This window comes from Rhinopithecus bieti, unplaced genomic scaffold (genome assembly GCF_001698545.2).
Source record: "Rhinopithecus bieti isolate Rb0 unplaced genomic scaffold, ASM169854v2 scaffold_24306, whole genome shotgun sequence".
NCBI lineage: Eukaryota > Metazoa > Chordata > Mammalia > Primates > Cercopithecidae > Rhinopithecus > Rhinopithecus bieti.
Window position 1 is genome coordinate 2,409,913 of NW_016811898.1, and position 16,531 is coordinate 2,426,443.

General features: G+C 44.1%; 1 protein-coding gene across 1 annotated transcript in view; it reads left to right on the forward strand.

The window, feature by feature from the left end:
* Positions 1–2,914: 2,914 nt before the first annotated feature.
* CUNH12orf75 (chromosome unknown C12orf75 homolog) overlaps positions 2,915–16,531 on the forward strand; it is a gene marked incomplete at its 5' end in the record, with an annotated part of 46,689 nt that continues 33,072 nt past the window's right edge. The window contains one exon of the mRNA XM_017895299.1: positions 2,915–3,218. Coding sequence (XP_017750788.1) covers positions 2,915–3,218 — 304 coding nt within the window. The remainder of the gene's footprint in view (positions 3,219–16,531) is intronic.

Below are 16,531 nucleotides of genomic sequence, written 5' to 3' on the forward strand. Positions count from 1 at the left end.
GATGGTCTCAATCTCCTGACCTTGTGGTCCGCCATTCTTGGCCTCCCAAAGTGCTGGGATTACAGGTGTGAGCCACTGCGCCCGGCCAACGTCTGATTTCTTTACATCAACCAGACCTCCACGAAAATATCCTTTCTTCAGAGGGCCTTCTGTGACCATCCTATTAGGTTAGTGCAAAAGTAATTGCAGTTTTTGCCATTAAAAGTAATTGCAAAAATTGTGATTACTTTTGCACCAACCTTCTATCTAGAATAGCACCTCTCCCTCCACCCCTAGTCTCCTATTCCAGTGACTTATTTTTTTCCCGTTGCACTTGTATCTAAAATTATCTCATTGTATTTGTTTTGATGTATCGCCTCCCACTTGATTTTTCCTCTCTGTCTTGTTCACTGCTGTCTCTCAAACATTTAGAAGAGCGGCTGGCACTTATAAATAGATTGGGGGTACAAGTGCATTTTTGTTACACGGATATATTGGGTTGTGGTGAAGTCTGGGCTTTTAGTGTAACCGTCACCCAAACAGTGTACATTATACCCAACAGGTAATTTCTCATGGCTGGAGCTCTTAAGGTGATACTCAACGGTGCTTGTTGAAATAATCGATAGATCACATAATCTATAACATTGTAACACAGAATGCACATCACGAGGAACCACGAGGTATCTCAGTAAGTGAGTGTTAGAAAAGAATTTATGGGATTTAGGTTCATAATAGGTGATTTTGGTTGGGATTTAAGGAAGCAGGACTTTTTTTTTTTTCTACATTGGATATTGTCAGAAAGCAGGGACGATTCTAATCTCTAATCAGAGATTCTTAATGAACCTCATCTCTAGGCAGGAAGACCAGAACAGGGCTAAAACCATAACTGGTAAAGCAGCAGCAGACAATCATATCAGGCAGGATGGGGAGATGTTTGGTGTTTTGGGGGTTTGCACAATGACCTTGTTTTTGTCAGCACTTAGACATGATTACTGAATGGCCTTGTCTTTTTGTCTCATTTCAGAATTCATAGAGTGGCCTTGTGCGATATTGGTGTTCTATACAACTGTGTTTAACAGGAGAATGCAAAGGGCCAGCTGTTGAGTATCACAGCTTCTAGGCCAGTTTCTAGGTGTCAAGGTCCGTTTTCTGTCTCTTACAAGTGTCCTAAGGCTGCAGTCTAGTGTCAGCACAGAAATAAGCAGGAGTATATCTTTTGGCTACTTGATAGTCCCCTTTTCCCCAATTCTGGATTTGTATTGGATGGACACTGAACCAAGACAGCACAGGCCAAGGTAGAGAAGCAGTACTTCTAGAAGGCAACTAAAAATGCCTTTATTTATCCAAGAATTAATTATCCTCTCAGCACATGGCTAGCATAGTTAATTTTCAAATGGAGAATGCTGTATATTTTGCATCCTGAATGATAGAACCCACCATTGCCTCAAAGGTCATGTTCAAAAATCTGCCAAGTCCTTGATTCTGGTTCAAATTTTTATGTAAACACAACAGTATGGTTTTAGGAAAGTCTGTTTGTTTGTTTGTTTGCTTGTTTCTTTGAGACAGAGTCTCGCTCTGTCACCCAGGCTGGAGTGTAGTGGCGCCATCTCGGCCCACTGCAACCTCCACCTCCCAGGTTCAAGCGATTCTCCTGCCTCAGTCTCTTGATTAGCTGGGATTACAGGCATGTGCCACCGCACCTGGCTAATCTTTGTATTTTTAGTAGAGACAGGGTTTCACCATGTTAGGCTGGTCTCGAACTCCTGACCTCATGATCTGCCTGCCTCGGCCTCCCAAAGTGCCGGGTTTACAGGTGTAAGCCAACGTGCCTGGCCTTAGGCAAGTCTTTTAACCAGCATCTCAGCATCCTCTGGGACTCTATGGCAGCTGTATTCCTCTGTTAACATTCCTGCTATATCGTAATTAATTTGTTATAATCTATCTGCGTGGTTAGACTGTCTCCCACATGTTTGTAACCCTGGAACTTAACAAAGGACTTGGCACAGGTTAGGCTCCTTACAAATATTGAGTGAATTTAAAATGGAGCTTTAATTCCTGGTTTGAAGTCACCTCACAAAACATTTAGTGAGTCTGTATTACCAGCCAGGAGGATGCTATGAAAAATCAGATAATCTTTCCCTTTAAGGAATTTGTATTCATTTCTATTAGAGTTAATAATAATAATGATAATATTTGATATTTACTGAAGATAGGGAACTTTGTTAGGTACTTTATATGTACCTGAGTTATTGTCATTTTATAGGTGACATACTCAATGGGTTACAATGAGTATATAGGATATACTCAATGGGTTAAGTTACTTTCCTGAGGTCACACAGCTATCACGGGGCAGAACGAAGACTGTAATTCAGACAGTCTGACTCCAATAACGCTGGCTCAACTACTAGGTTGAAACGTACAGCACCGTGCCCATCCACAGTTCTCTCATTTATCAGAGAGGAGGTCCTGAATCCAAGTTATCGAGATCGTTGCAGACATTTGTTTTAAAGAGGAATAGGTCAATATGACCAATCTGGGAAAGAACTTACGTCTTTTGCCAGGCAATGCGTATGGGGAACAGAGCTGCGTTGGCCTCCTGTTAAAGCAGCTGGGGATTTCGGTTTTGGCTTCAGACCTGAACATCATTCAGTCAATAGCATTTATTGGGCGTCCACTGTGCGGAAAACAGATGCCCCCTGCTACTTCCTCTCCTCCCCACATCCTGGGGCAGGGAGGGGAAGTGAGGAAAGAAAAGCAAAAACAAGGCAAGGAGGATGCAGAGGGTGGGCAGGTGGGCACACCCGCCCCGCCGCACCGGCCACGCCCCTTGCCGCGCCCTCGCCCCAGAACCCACTTTAAACTCCCGCCCCTCGTAACGACGACCAATGTCCGACCGCGAAACGAGCAGGCGGCTGGGGATTGGCCAGTACGCGGTTGCCGGGGCGACGGGTGGGTCCGGCGGGTCCCCGTGCGGGGCGGGGCGGGGGCGAGGGGTGCCGGGTTGTTTCCGCCCTGCAGCCCGCAGCCCGCCGCGCCACGGGCCGCGTCCCTCGGCTGTGGGAGGGGGCGGCCTCCACTCGGTTCCTTGCCCCGTCAGCCTCCCGCTCGGGGCGCGCCGCCTTTCGTCTGGGTCTCCGCCCCCAAGACCCGCGGCCGCAAGCCCCGGAGTGCGGCTTCCCCGGCCGGCTGCGCGATGGGCTGCGGGAACTCCACCGCCACAAGCGCGGGCGCTGGCAGAGGTGAGCACGGCGGGAGCGGGGGCCGGCGGGGGCGGGCTGGAGAGGCGGCGGGAAGGAAGGGTGCAGGGATCTTGGGTGGGGGCGCGCAGCCCCCCTGTTCCCGTCCCCATTTTCGGGACAGGAGCAGACCGCCCGTTTCTGGAAAGACCGAAAGCGTGGCAAGTCCCCCACGCGGGGGCGGTCGCGCCTGGAGCAGACGAGCCTGCGGGGCATCTCTGGAGCAGAGGGAGCGCGGGGAGGACTGTCGGGGGCTCCCTTGCAGCCGCCGGGGCTCCCCTGCAGCCGGTGGGGCTTGGCGCCCTCCTGGGGAGAGGATTCCCGGACGTGGCCCCGGCCGCTCCCCCACTTCCCACACTTGCTCCTCCAGGCCTCTCCCCCAGCTCCTCGGAACCCAGGCGCTGCACCTGGAAAAGTGCAGCAGAGCAAGACAGGACTTTCCGGGCAGTGGTGGTGGGGCAGAAAGCGGGGAGTGGGAGTGGGGTTAGGGAGAACTAGAAACAGACCTGCAAAAACGCATCCGTGTCTGCCGTGATGTCTAAGACCGGCTGGGCTGCTCTTAGGATTTCTCTGAGAAGCTGCAGCAGTAAGGATGTTTTACATATGTGAGACAGAGCTTTATTATTAACAGATTAAAGGTACTTTTCATTAAAAACTCACAGACACACACACAAACACAAATCGAAACTTCTTTTTATACCGCTTCATTTTGTTGATTGGCAGGCAAGGTCTTCTAGCTTCCCCGGGCCAGCTAGGCTTTGTGTCAAGTGACTTTTTTCAAAACTCACCCTTCTATTTCACCCTGCCTTTGTCTCCGGATTTAAGATAGCCTGGATCTGTTTTGAGTAATAGCTGCCGACCTATTTCAGTGTCCTTTTGGATAAAGAGCTCCTATCTCCTCCAATTGAAATAAATCTGATGCCACATCCTAGCCTAACCAGCAAATGCAAACAGCATTTGGAGGCTGCAGTATTTCCTAGGCGGCTGTGGAGGCCCTGGCAATGACTTTGTAACCTTGGGCCTGTCGCATCCCTTAACTCAGACGCCGGTAAAAAATGTAGTTTTAGACTCAAGACTTATTTATTTATTTTACAGTTTATTTTGACTTTCACATAATGGAATCGGATGTGGCAATCTGCTCAGTACTTGCCAAGTTTGTGTTTCCTCCTTGGCTGCCGTTGTTGCCACACACCGGGAATATTCCGCTTCAAGAGAAAGGGCTAACATATGTGCACTTCTAGTCCTAGAGATATGAATGAACCCAGGTAGCGATTTGTTGAAAAGTTTATGACTTAGAGTTAACCGTTACCATCTTGAATTAAATCCTGTCCTGGTGATAATGCAGAGAGTCACAGAAGAGCGAATTTTTTAGATTCATGTAACAGTGGAGAAGGCTAGCTTAGCGCCTTATGCTGATGAGGGCAGACTGGCTTCAAACCTGCCGGTGGCGAGAAAGCTCCGCGTGTATGAAATAGTGTCAAGGCCACACCCTGCACTCAAATTGTGTCTCAGTCTACTAGGTACTGTGGCCCTATGCAATCCACTGCATGTGTAGCCTACTTTAAAAAAGGTTAAGAAAAATTATCCACATTAAAAAAAATTGTAGGAAGGATTTGTAACAGATTTCCCTTAAAACGAGGCTAGTTTCATGCATGTACATTTTGATTTATTAATGAACTGCTTGTCAGTTTTAGGGATGGAGAGGGGCTACCATTGCCAAATGAAAATCAGAATGATGGACCAGGCGCAGTGACTCATGCCTGTAATCCCAGCACTTTGGGAGGCTGGGGTGGGTGGATCACCTGAGGTCAGGAATTCGAGACCAGCCTGACCAACATGGTGAAACCCAGTCTCTACTAAAAATACAAAATTAGCCGGGTGTGGTGGCGCCTGCCTGTAATCCCAGCTACTTGGGAGGCTGAGGCACGAGAATTGCTTGAACCTGGGAGGTGGAGGTTGCAGTGAGCCCAGATCACACCATTGCACTCCAGCCTGGGCAACGAGTGAAACTCCACTCCATCTAAAATAATAATAATAATAATAATAATAATAATAATAATAATAATAATAGAAAGATGGTAAGGTATGATGAACTAGCTCTAAAATGTTAATGTGAAAATCAAATTTGGGGGGAAAATATGATTTCTTGGGGAAATACGATTCTCTTTATGAATATTTGATTGACTTTTTTTTCCCCCTGGGAGCACATCCCTTATCACCTAAAGGGAAGTCATATTGAAAAAAAAAAAAAAAANTGAAACTCCACTCCATCTAAAATAATAATAATAATAATAATAATAATAATAATAGAAAGATGGTAACGTATGATGAACTAGCTCTAAAATGTTAATGTGAAAATCAAATTTGGGGGGAAAATATGATTTCTTGGGGAAATACGATTCTCTTTATGAATATTTGATTGACTTTTTTTTCCCCTGGGAGCACATCCCTTATCACCTAAAGGGAAGTCATATTGAAAAAAAAAAAAAAAAACTACCAAAAGAGTAGTTTGAGGAGCAGTCTCACTTTTGTTTGTGAGGGAAAGTGCATGTGAGAGCATGCTGTTCTCTCCTCCAGCGTGCTCTTGGCCAAAAATTACTTTTTCTTCAGAGGAGAGAAGGATAGTGAATGCAGACTCAAAGCATGCAGGAGGCAACATGATGAGCAGGGAGTTATTGCATCACCTCTTTGATGGATCTGCGCTTGTCTTGGAGAAGCCATTCCCAAACATTTCCCTGCCTGTGAGTCCACCTAGCCGACTTGGGGATTTGGCCATTGTTATTTTGAAATGTTGTCAGTTGGTGGTAGGAGTTTAGGTTCAGAGAGGAAATACATCAGGATGAGAGGTGTAAAGAAAAATAAACCACCTTGCAAAGGTACTGAAAATCTCTTCCAGCTGTGAGCCTGGGCATCCGTATCAATTACACTGTTGACCAAGCTGCACACTTGGAGGACTGAACCTGAGCAATACGAAACATGTTAAAGAGATGTTGTCCTTCTCTTCTAGCCATTTACAGTGCACAACTGCCGATAGGTCCTAGGAGTCTTAGAATTCAGTAGCCATACTTCAACTTTTCAGAAAAAAAAATGTCCAAAGAGATTGTGGAAAGGGTGCTGAACTTAAGAGTCTGGACAGTGAGCTTAAGCTTAGGTTTGGTGCTGGGCTGATTGCATTATTGTGGGTGTTTCATGTTACTTTTTTTAAACTTGGTTTCTTTGTTCATATAATGGGAATAATTGGGTGTATCTTGTTTCATAAGTGTTATGTGAAACTCAAAAATAATGTGAAAGCACTCTGTAAACTAATTGTTACTATAGAATAATATTATTATTATCCCCATTTTGAAGGCAAAGTGGTTTTGAATATTTTTCTATGAGAACATGCCACATCTTTTTTCATGCATTAATATATTATTATAAATACCCCTAAATCTGAAATCTCCATTCTAAGCCCTGTTTTACTTCTTGAGTTATTCAGGTAAACCAGATAATTGTTTCCCCTTTCCCTGAGATATCAGGACAGCTGCCTCTCTTGGCTTTTGTCTGGGGGACTTGGTTAACATGACAGATTAATATGCAGTAATGTACTTGAGTAAAGTGGGTTCCGTATGCCTCATGCGTGGAGAAACTGGTATGGAGTAAAAGGGTCAAGTGGCCATAAGGAGAAGTGAGATGGATCGGCCCCTTGATAATTCTGGGTAGACTTGCCCCCAGAGTATGTTTCTATTAATAACTGTAAGCTTACACATTGTCCACCCCTACGTGGGACCTCCTTTGCTGGGAACTTCTAGGGCAACGCTGGGGCAGTCAGCAGTGGATGTTTGTAGAATGAAGTCAAACTTGGTTGCTCTTGAGAAATTGATAGTCTAGGTAGGAAGATTAAGCAATTGAGAATCACTGCAAAGCAGTGGATAATAGAATATAATCTGGACCTCCAAGTTTTCAGGAGATGTTGAATGACACAGTTTAATCAGAGAAGTCCTCCTAGAGGAGTTGAGCTGTCGACCTAGATGGAATTGTGAGAGGCATTTTGAGTACACAAAAGCTCTCTCACATTTTGATATGATCACTCTCTCAAGGTAGGAATTTGATTTTTCCCAACGTACAACTACATAAAGAATGCAGCAATTTTTTTCTGCATAGTCTGGAGTCTAGACCCCAATTATAGAGAAACATCTGGATTTAATAGTTCATTTTAAAGTCACATTTATTATAAGGCAGGGAGCTTTTGCACTCTCGCTCACTCTCGCTCTTTCTCTGCAGTCAGATTCTCTACTTGCTTGTTTTTCCCCTGAGCATATCTCCTGACTAGGCAGAGAAATGACCAACCTTGCATTCTGAGTTAATGATGCACAGCAGGTCATTCATTCCCTTTTATGTAGTCACATACATACAGACTATGAAGCAAGTCTTTGTAATATAAATCAGAAATTCCTTTTTATGTAAACCAGAAAATCCCTTAAAAGTTTGATAGTTCCCCATATCTACAGTAGCCTATTTTAATGCAGGCTAAAGGCTGTAGATATTATTTGCAGTGGGAGTTATCTCAGACATATTCAGCTCATGGTATTTGGTTAAATTGGTTAGTTGAAATTTTTCTGCCAGAGATATGTAATTGGCAACTGATCTTAACTTTGCAGGCAATTTATTGTCAGAATGTTTCCGTAATAGTTTTCCTACTGTTTATGTAACAATAGTCCAAGGGGAAGGAGCTTGATAATTATTTACCCTATTTTGTCAGTGTACCCCAGGGAGTTAATACCATCCTTTTGGGTCCAATTATTTAGATTAGTTATGTCCTTGTCCTCAATTAGCTAGATAATTGCATTCTTTTGAGGTAGCTGTATTGGTCCAGCCTTAATTTACATCTGTAAATGGTTTGGTAGTATTGAAATGATACAACTGTGTTTACCTTTAGTCCAAGATTTGTGGGGAAATAATATAAAATAATATAAAATTTTGTTGATATCATCAAACATTTTTGTCTTGCACTACTCCCCTTTCCCCACAACTGTGTACCATCCTTCTTTCTATTTAAACATGCTGAACTCACTCTTGTTTTCTCTGTGTGAAACATTTTTTTTGCTGGAGAGCTGATACTATGTTTATTTCTTGTCTCCTTTCCCCTCCCCCAAAATGGAGGCCTCATGAAAGCCTATACATTTTGTTTACAGCTGTATCCTCAGCCTCTAGACCAATTTCTACAATTTTAATGGATTTTTTCCTTCTTGAAATATATTTGTTGAATGAATGAGCATATTTGAGAAACAAAAAAGATACAAAATGAAGTCCTGAGTTGGTGTGGGCCCACTGTACTGATGTAGCAATTGAGGGAAGAAAATAAAACCTCAAGAAGTCAGGGAAACCTGCCTGGAAGAAGTGGAACTTTGTTTGGGTTTGAAGAATGGCATGGAGGAAGTGGAACTTTATTTGGCTTTGAAGAATAGGTAAGATTTGGATAGCAGAAAATGGAAGGCAGGTCATTTTTAGTGCTCTAGGAAGTCCTAAAGACAGAAATGGGCTTGGCGCATTTCAGGGTAATAAGTCTAGCCTGATTGGATGTAGTCGTTCACATTGGTTGCAGGGTATTGGGAAGAAGGAATGGTTAGGATACGGGACGAGGAGGACAGAGAGGCACTGAGGCCACAGAGTTGAGAGTGGGCTCTGCAGGCAAAAAGGCCAAGTACAGATACTATATTTGCCATTCATCGTTTGTATGACCTTGGGCAACTTGCTGAGGCTGTCTGTTCCTTAGGTTCCTTGACCATAAAATGGGGGTGTAATAAGAGAGCCTACTGTAGATTCAGTGAGTTAATGCGTGTAAAGTGTTTAGAACAGTGACTCGTATATTATAAGTACCCAATATCACTGGTTTAGAACAGTGACTCGTATATTGTAAGTACCCACACTGGTACTGTGTAAGTACCAGTACACAACTGGTGTAGAAGGAAGGTGTGCGCCACTGATGGCGTGTACATACAGAAGTGGCATCACTCACAGCTGCTCTCTGTGCTCAGAGAAGTGCTGAGGGCCTGGATCATGACTGTGGGCCCTGGAGGGGTAGAAGCGTTGAGGTCACAGAGATGGGGAAGACAGTTGAGCTAAAGAGAGGCTGCAGATGTGGGATGAAGGAAGAGGGAGAAGTAAAAATTAAACTGTTAGAGCCTGGGTAACTGGAAGGAGGTTGCTACTCACTCTACAAGTAAGATAGTAAGGGACAGGTGGTCAGCATACTTGACTATACCATGTTTGAAGTGATGATGAATAAAGAGGGGTGTGGAGACCCCTTTGCTCAGGTAGTCATCACTGGTGAGACAGAACCAAGAAGCTCTGTGCATCATTTGCTTGTTCTGTCTCCCCAGAATTGATGGTACAACCATGTGAATGATTCATAAAGGCATCCAAAGTGAGTGATTCGTTTCTGCCATTGTCACAGCCTGGTAGGTTGTGTTTGCCCACTGCCCCAAACAAAATCAATGAGGGCTGGGTGTGGTGGCTCACACCTGTAATCCCAGCACTTTGGGAGGCTGAGGCAGGCAGATCACCTGAGGTCAGGAGTTTGAGAACAGCCTGGCCAACATGGTGAAACCCCATCTCTACTATAAATACAAAAATTAGCCAGGTGTGGTGGCACGCGCCTGTAATCCCAGCTACTCGGGAGGCTGAAGTGGGACAAATGCTTGAACCCAGGAGGGTTGCAAGCAAGGCTGCAGTGAGCAGCTTGGGTGACAGAGCAAGATCCCTTCTCAAGAGAAAAAAAAGAAACAAGCAAACAAAAAACAATGAGAGCAGCAGTTTTTGTGGCAAAGAAAGAGTTTAATAATTGCAGGGCTGACCAAGTGTGGAGAACAGTGAGAAATTTCTCAAACCTGTCTCCCTGAGAATTTGGAGGCTAGGGTTTCTTTTCTTTCTTTTTTTTTTTTTTTTTTGAGACGGCGTCTCGCTCCGTTGCCCGGGCTGGAGTACAGTGGCCGGATCTCAGCTCACTGCAAGTTCCGCCTCCTGGGTTTACGCCATTCTCCTGCCTCAGCCTCCGGAGTAGCTGGGACTACAGGCGCCCGCCACCTCGCCCGGCTAATTTTTTTGTATTTTAGTAGAGATGGGGTTTCACTGTGTTAGCCAGGATGGTCTCGATCTCCTGACCTCGTGATCCGCCCGTCTCGGCCTCCCAAAGTGCTGGGATTACAGGCTTGAGCCACCGAACCCGGCCAAGGCTAGGGTTTCTTAAGGGGACTTTGATAGGCAGGGGGTTACTGGGGAATTGGAATAATTGGTTGGCTAGGGATGAGGTTATAGGGGCATGTAAAACATCTTTGGGCAGTAAAGTCAGTTCCCAGGAAAAGTTGGTTCTCAGAACCAGGTGGCATCTCTTGATCTACCAAAATGTGAAATCCGGAAAATATCTCAAAGACCAGGTCTTTAGGTTTCACAATACTGATGTTATCTATAGGAGTATTTGGGGAAATTGGAAATCTTGTAACCCCTGGTTATGTGACTCTAGGGCAGTAGGCAGCTTATAGGAAAGCGTGCTAAACAATAGCGGGGTCATTGTTTATGCCTATTTTTTAGTAAAGTTTAAGCCCCTACCATAATTTTAACCTTGCCATATGAATGCAGCTCTGATCTTTGAACAAGGATGGGGCGTGGGGTTGGGGTCAGTTTTCCTTGCTTCAAAGTGTAACTGTAAACTAAATTCCTCTCATAGTTATCTTGGCTTCCATGTCAGAACAAGAAAAAAAAAACCTATTTAAAAGCAAAGCAAAATAGAATCAGTTCTATTAAATTTCTCTCATTATTTATAATTCAGCAAAGGCAGTTTACCATGAGCCTTTACAGCTCCATGTAGACATGACTTAAATTTTAGTATATCAGCTAAATGTCAGTGCACTAACTTATGCCTGTACTTTTTATATGGCTGCATTTATTTTTGGTTTATTTATTTATTTATTTTTGAGACAGAGTCTTGCTCTGTCGCCCAGGATGGAGTGCAGTGGCGTGATCTCGGCTCAGTGCAACCTCCACCTCCCAGGTTCAAGAGATTTTCCTTCCTCAGCCTCCTGAGTAGCTGGGATTACAGGCACGCACCGCCGCACCCGGCTAGTTTTGTATTTTTAGTGGAGATGGGGTTTCATTATGTTGGCCAAACTGGTCACAAATTCCTGACCTCAGGTGATCCACCCGCCTTGGCCTCCCAGAGTGCTGGGATTACAGGTGTGAGCCACTGCACCTGGCCATTTTTGCTACTTGTCTTAGTTCATTTTTGTGTTGCTATAAACGAATACCCAAGACAGGGTAATTGATAAAGAAAAGAGGTGTATTTGGCTCATGGTTCTGTAACCTGTACAAGAAGCATGGCACCAACATCTGCTTCTGCTGAGGGCTTCAGGCTGCTATCATTCATGGCAGAACGTAAAAGGGAGCCATAGTGTTTAGAGATCACATGGCAAGAGTGGAAGCAGTAGAGAGAAGAGAGGGAGGTGCCAGGCTCTTGCTAGTGACCAACCAGCTCTCATGGAAATGAATACAGTTAGAGCTCACTCTTTACCACCAGCCATTCATGAAGGATCTGCCCCTATGGCCCAGACACCTCCCATTAGACCCCACCCCCATGAGATTTGGAGGGGACAAATAAACCAAACTCTAGCACTACTCAACAAGGGCGACCTATAAAAACGAGATTTTCTATAAGAGCTTCCATTTTCATTGACATAATTTTATATTTCTAGGACACATTGACCTGAATTTCTTTCCTCCGTTATTTGAAGAAATCACTTACGAATCTGTATTTTTTTTATTGCACTCTGAAAAACAAGCATTGCTTTGGATGAAGTAGTGAGCTGTTGTTCCATTTCTTTTGGCCAAACCAAGACTATGACATAGTTTTATAAGTATTATGGGTCAGAAGAGCCATAGCAAGCTGTCAAAATTAAAGAGAATTTTGTTTTTTTTTCTGCAGTTATATTTATATAGTTCTCAGGGGGACTGTTTCTTTTCTAAAACAAATAAGGAGTAAAACATTCCTGCATGTTTTATTATTTCCCATAAGAGCCATAGACATTTATGTTTCTGATCATTTATGCTGAAAGAAGAGTGCTTCTTAAATCTTTAGTATTTTTTTTTTTTTTTACAAATTCTTCACATACATAATTTTGAGTGTGTGTGTGTGAATTATCATCACTTGGTTTGAAGAATATAACTTAATATGTAACTTAGCAATTCATTTACTTGTGAATATTTCTAGTATATTTTATAAAGTCTATAGAGTATATAGTGTAGTGATCATAAAAGGTATTAATAGACTAAAATGTATATGACCTTTTCTTTTTTTTTTTCCCTGAGATGGAGTCTCGCTCTGTTGCCCAGGCTAGGTGGGCACAGTGGTGAGATCTCCGCTCACTGCAAGCTCCGCCTCCTGGATTCACGCCATTCTCCTGCCTCAGCCTCCCGAGTAGCTGGGACTACAGGCACCCGCCACCTCGCCTGGCTAATTTTTTGTATTTTTAGTAGAGACGGAGTTCCACTGTGTTAGCCAGGATAGTCTCGATCTTCTGACCTCGTGATCTGCCCGTCTTGGCCTCCCAAAGTGCTAGGATTACAAGTGTAAGCCACCATCCCCGGCCCTTCTTTCTTTTAAAAGATAGAGGTATGTTCTTCATAATAGAGTTTGGCATGTGGGAGGAGAGTCTCACATCAATAGATGTTTGAATCTGTATAATACTGAAGGCATGCTGGACAGTATGACTCACAGTTTTTAATGTACATGACAGGCTGATTAGCTCTCAAAGGACCATCTGTCTGTAGGAACCAAGATATTGTATCCATCTACTTAAAATTACTCAATGCAGGCTGGGCATGGTGGCTCACACCTGTAATCCCAGCACTTTGGGAGGCAGAGGCGGGTGGATCATGAGGTCAGGAGATCGAGACCATCTTGGCTAATGTGGTGAAACCCCGTCTCTACTAAAAATACAAAAAATTAGCCGGGCGTGGTGGCACGCACCTGTAGTCACAGCTACTTGGGAGGCTGAGGCAGGAGAATCGCTTGAACCTGGGAGGCGGAGGTTGCAGTGAGCCGAGATCGAGCCACTGCAATCCAGCTTGGGCAGCAGAGTGAGACTCCGTCTCAAAAACAAAAAAAAAGTACTCAATGCAGTATCTTGTAGCTGGCTTGTGGATGAGAAATAAAATTCTGTTTGTGTTGTGCATGATATATATAAGATTTAGTTTCCCTCCAGATATTAATTTTGCTGAGTATTTTAAAAGATAATAATTTTTGGAGGCAGGGAAGGACAAAGATAAGGTGTAGTGGGTTGAATGGTAGCCCCCAAAAAGATATGTCTGTGGGGAAAAGAGAGAGAGATCAGACTGTTACTGTGTCTTTATAAAAAGAAGTAGACATAAGAGACTCCATTTTGTTCTGTATTTGAGATGCTGTTAATCTGTGACCCTACCCCAACCTTTTCCTTGCAAGAGATATGTGCTGTGGTGACTCAAGGTTTAAAGGATTTTGGGCTGTGCAGGGTGTGCTTTGTTAAATAAGTGCCTGAAGGCAGCTTGCTCGTTAAAAGTCATAACCATTCTCTTAATCTCAAGTAGGGTCTCTGCCTGGGAAAGCCAGGTATTGTCCGAGGTTTCTCCCCATGTGATAGTCTGAAATATGGCCTCGTGGGAAGGGAAAGACCTGCTCGTCCCCCAGTCTGACACCTGTGAAGGGTCTGTGCTGAGGAGGACTAGTATAAGAGGAAAGAAGGCCTCTTGGCAGTTGAGATAGAGAAAAGCATCTGTCTCCTGCCCGTCCCTGGGCAATGGAACATCTTGGTGTAAAACCTGATTGTACTGTTTACTGAGAAAGGAGAAAACCACCTTAGGGCGAAAGGTGGGACTTGCTAGCAATGCTGCTCTTTATGCACCAGAAAGGTTTATGGAGATGTTTGCATATGCATATGTAGGCACAGCACTTTTCCTTAAACTTATGTCACAGAGATCTTTATTCATATGTCTTACTGCTGACCTTCTCCCTACGATGATCCTATTATTCTGCTACTTCCTTTTTTCTTAGATGGTAAAGATAATTATCAATAATACTAAGGGAACTCAGAGACCGGTTGCCAGCGTGGGTCCTCTGTATGCTGAGCGCCGGTCCCCTGGGCCCACTTTTTCTTTCTCTATACTTTGCCTCTGTGTCTTATTTCTTTTCTCAAGTCCCTCGTTCCACCTAACAAGAAACGCCCACAGGTGTGGAGGGGCAGGCCACCCCTTCAGTGTCCGTGTTCTCATCTCTGCAGTGAGTGAATGCAACCTTATTTGGATAAAGGATCTTTGCAAAGGTAATAAATAATGGATTTTGAGATGAGGAAATTATACTAGATTATCTGAGTAGGCTCTAAATCCAATGAGAAGGGTGTTTATGAGAGACACAAGAGGAGAAGACAGACATAGAAGGGAAGGTGATGTGAAAATAGAGGTGGAGCAGACAGTGATGGGGCCACAAGCCAAAGAATGCCAAGGAATGCTCGCTGCACTAGAAGCCAGGAGAGGCATGGAATGGATGCTTCCCTAAGGCCTCTGGAAGGAGTGTGGATCTGCTGACACCTTGATTTTGTACTTCTGGCCTCCAGATCTATGAGTGAATAGATTTCTGTTGTTTAAACCACCCAGTTTGTGGTAATTTGTTACAGCAGTCATGGGATACCAAGACAATGTTTTTCTTCAGTAGTTGAGGAATGAGACAAAATTAGAATATAATAAAATGCATTAAACTCTATACCTGGAGTATAAGTAATTCTTTGCTGAAATAAATACAGCATGATGCAATCTTGGTGTGATTCATAAAGCCCTTCAAGACTGTTCAGAACCTTAGCCACTACTAGGACAAATACAATTTTTATATGAAACATAAAGAATGTCTGAGAAGTTTTTTTTTCCCCTTCCTGACACCTAATTCTTCGACACCAAGTGTCCTGCAATTCAATTCAGTTCTAACACTACCTGGAGTTAGCGTCAGCCTCCACAGGTTTAATGGGTCGGTCCCACAAGACTGCCCTCCCTTCAGACTCTAGTTGCAAATATTGGGCTTCCAGGTTGCCACACTTATGTCAACTTGGCTGTAGATTTGGGGGTCTTCACAAATCATCTCAGGCTCAATGATTTGCTAGAATAGCTTACAGGACTCAGGAGGACACTTTCCCCGTGTTTATTGTTTGATCATAAAGGGTCTGAATGAACAGCCAGTGGAAGAGGTACTTGGGGAATCTGGAAGTATCCCAAGTGCAGAAGCCTCTGACCCCAGTGGAGTTGGGCTGTGCCACAGTCCTGGTGCATAGACATCTTCACTAACCTGGAAGCTCACTGAATCCAGTAATATGGTTTGGCTGTGTCTCCACCCAAATCTCACCTTGAATTGTAATAATCCTCACATGTCAAGGGTTGGGCCAGATGGCGATAACTGAATCATGGGAGTGGTTCCCACATTCTGTTCTCGTGGTAGTGAATAAGTCTCATGAGATCTGATGGTTTTATAAATGGGAGTTGCCCTGCACAAGCTCTCTTGCCTGCTGCCATGTAAGATTTGACTTTGCTCCTCCTTTGTCTTCCACCATGACTGTGAGGCCTCCGCAGCCATGTGGAACTGTGAGTCAATTAAACCTGTTTCCTTTATAAATTACCCAGTCTAGGGTATGTCTTTATTAGCAGTGTGAGAACAGACTAATACATCCAGTTATTTTGAGGTTTTCGTAGGAGCTGTGGTTTGAATGTGTTCCCCAGCATGTGTTGGAAATTTAATCCCCAATGCAGTAGTGTTGGGAGATAGGGCCTAATAAGAAGTGATTAGGGCTTGAGGGCTCTGCTCCCATGAATGGATTAATGTGTTTAATCATCAGTAAACTGGGGGACGAATGGAGTGGGTTGGTTATTGAGAGTGGGTTGGTTACTGAGAGAGTGGGTTGTTATAAAAGCAAGTTTGGCCCCTTCTTGCTGTCTTGCCCTTCTGCCTTCCCATATGGGATGAAGCAGCATAAAGGCCCTCACCAGATGTGGGCTCCTCAATCTTGGACTTCCCAGCCTCTAGACTGTAAGAAATAAATTTTACTTTCTTTGTAAATTATCTGGTCTGTGGTATTCTGTAACAGCAACACAAAAAAGGACCAAGACGCAAGCATGATTGGTTAAATCCTTGGCCACTGGTAATTAACTCAATCTCTAGCCTCTCTTCTCTCTCTGCAGGTGACAGGGTGGAGCTCAATGTTCCAAGCTTCTAATCAAGGCTTGGTCTTTCTAGCAAACAGTCCCCATCCTGAAGCCATGTAGGGCTTGGC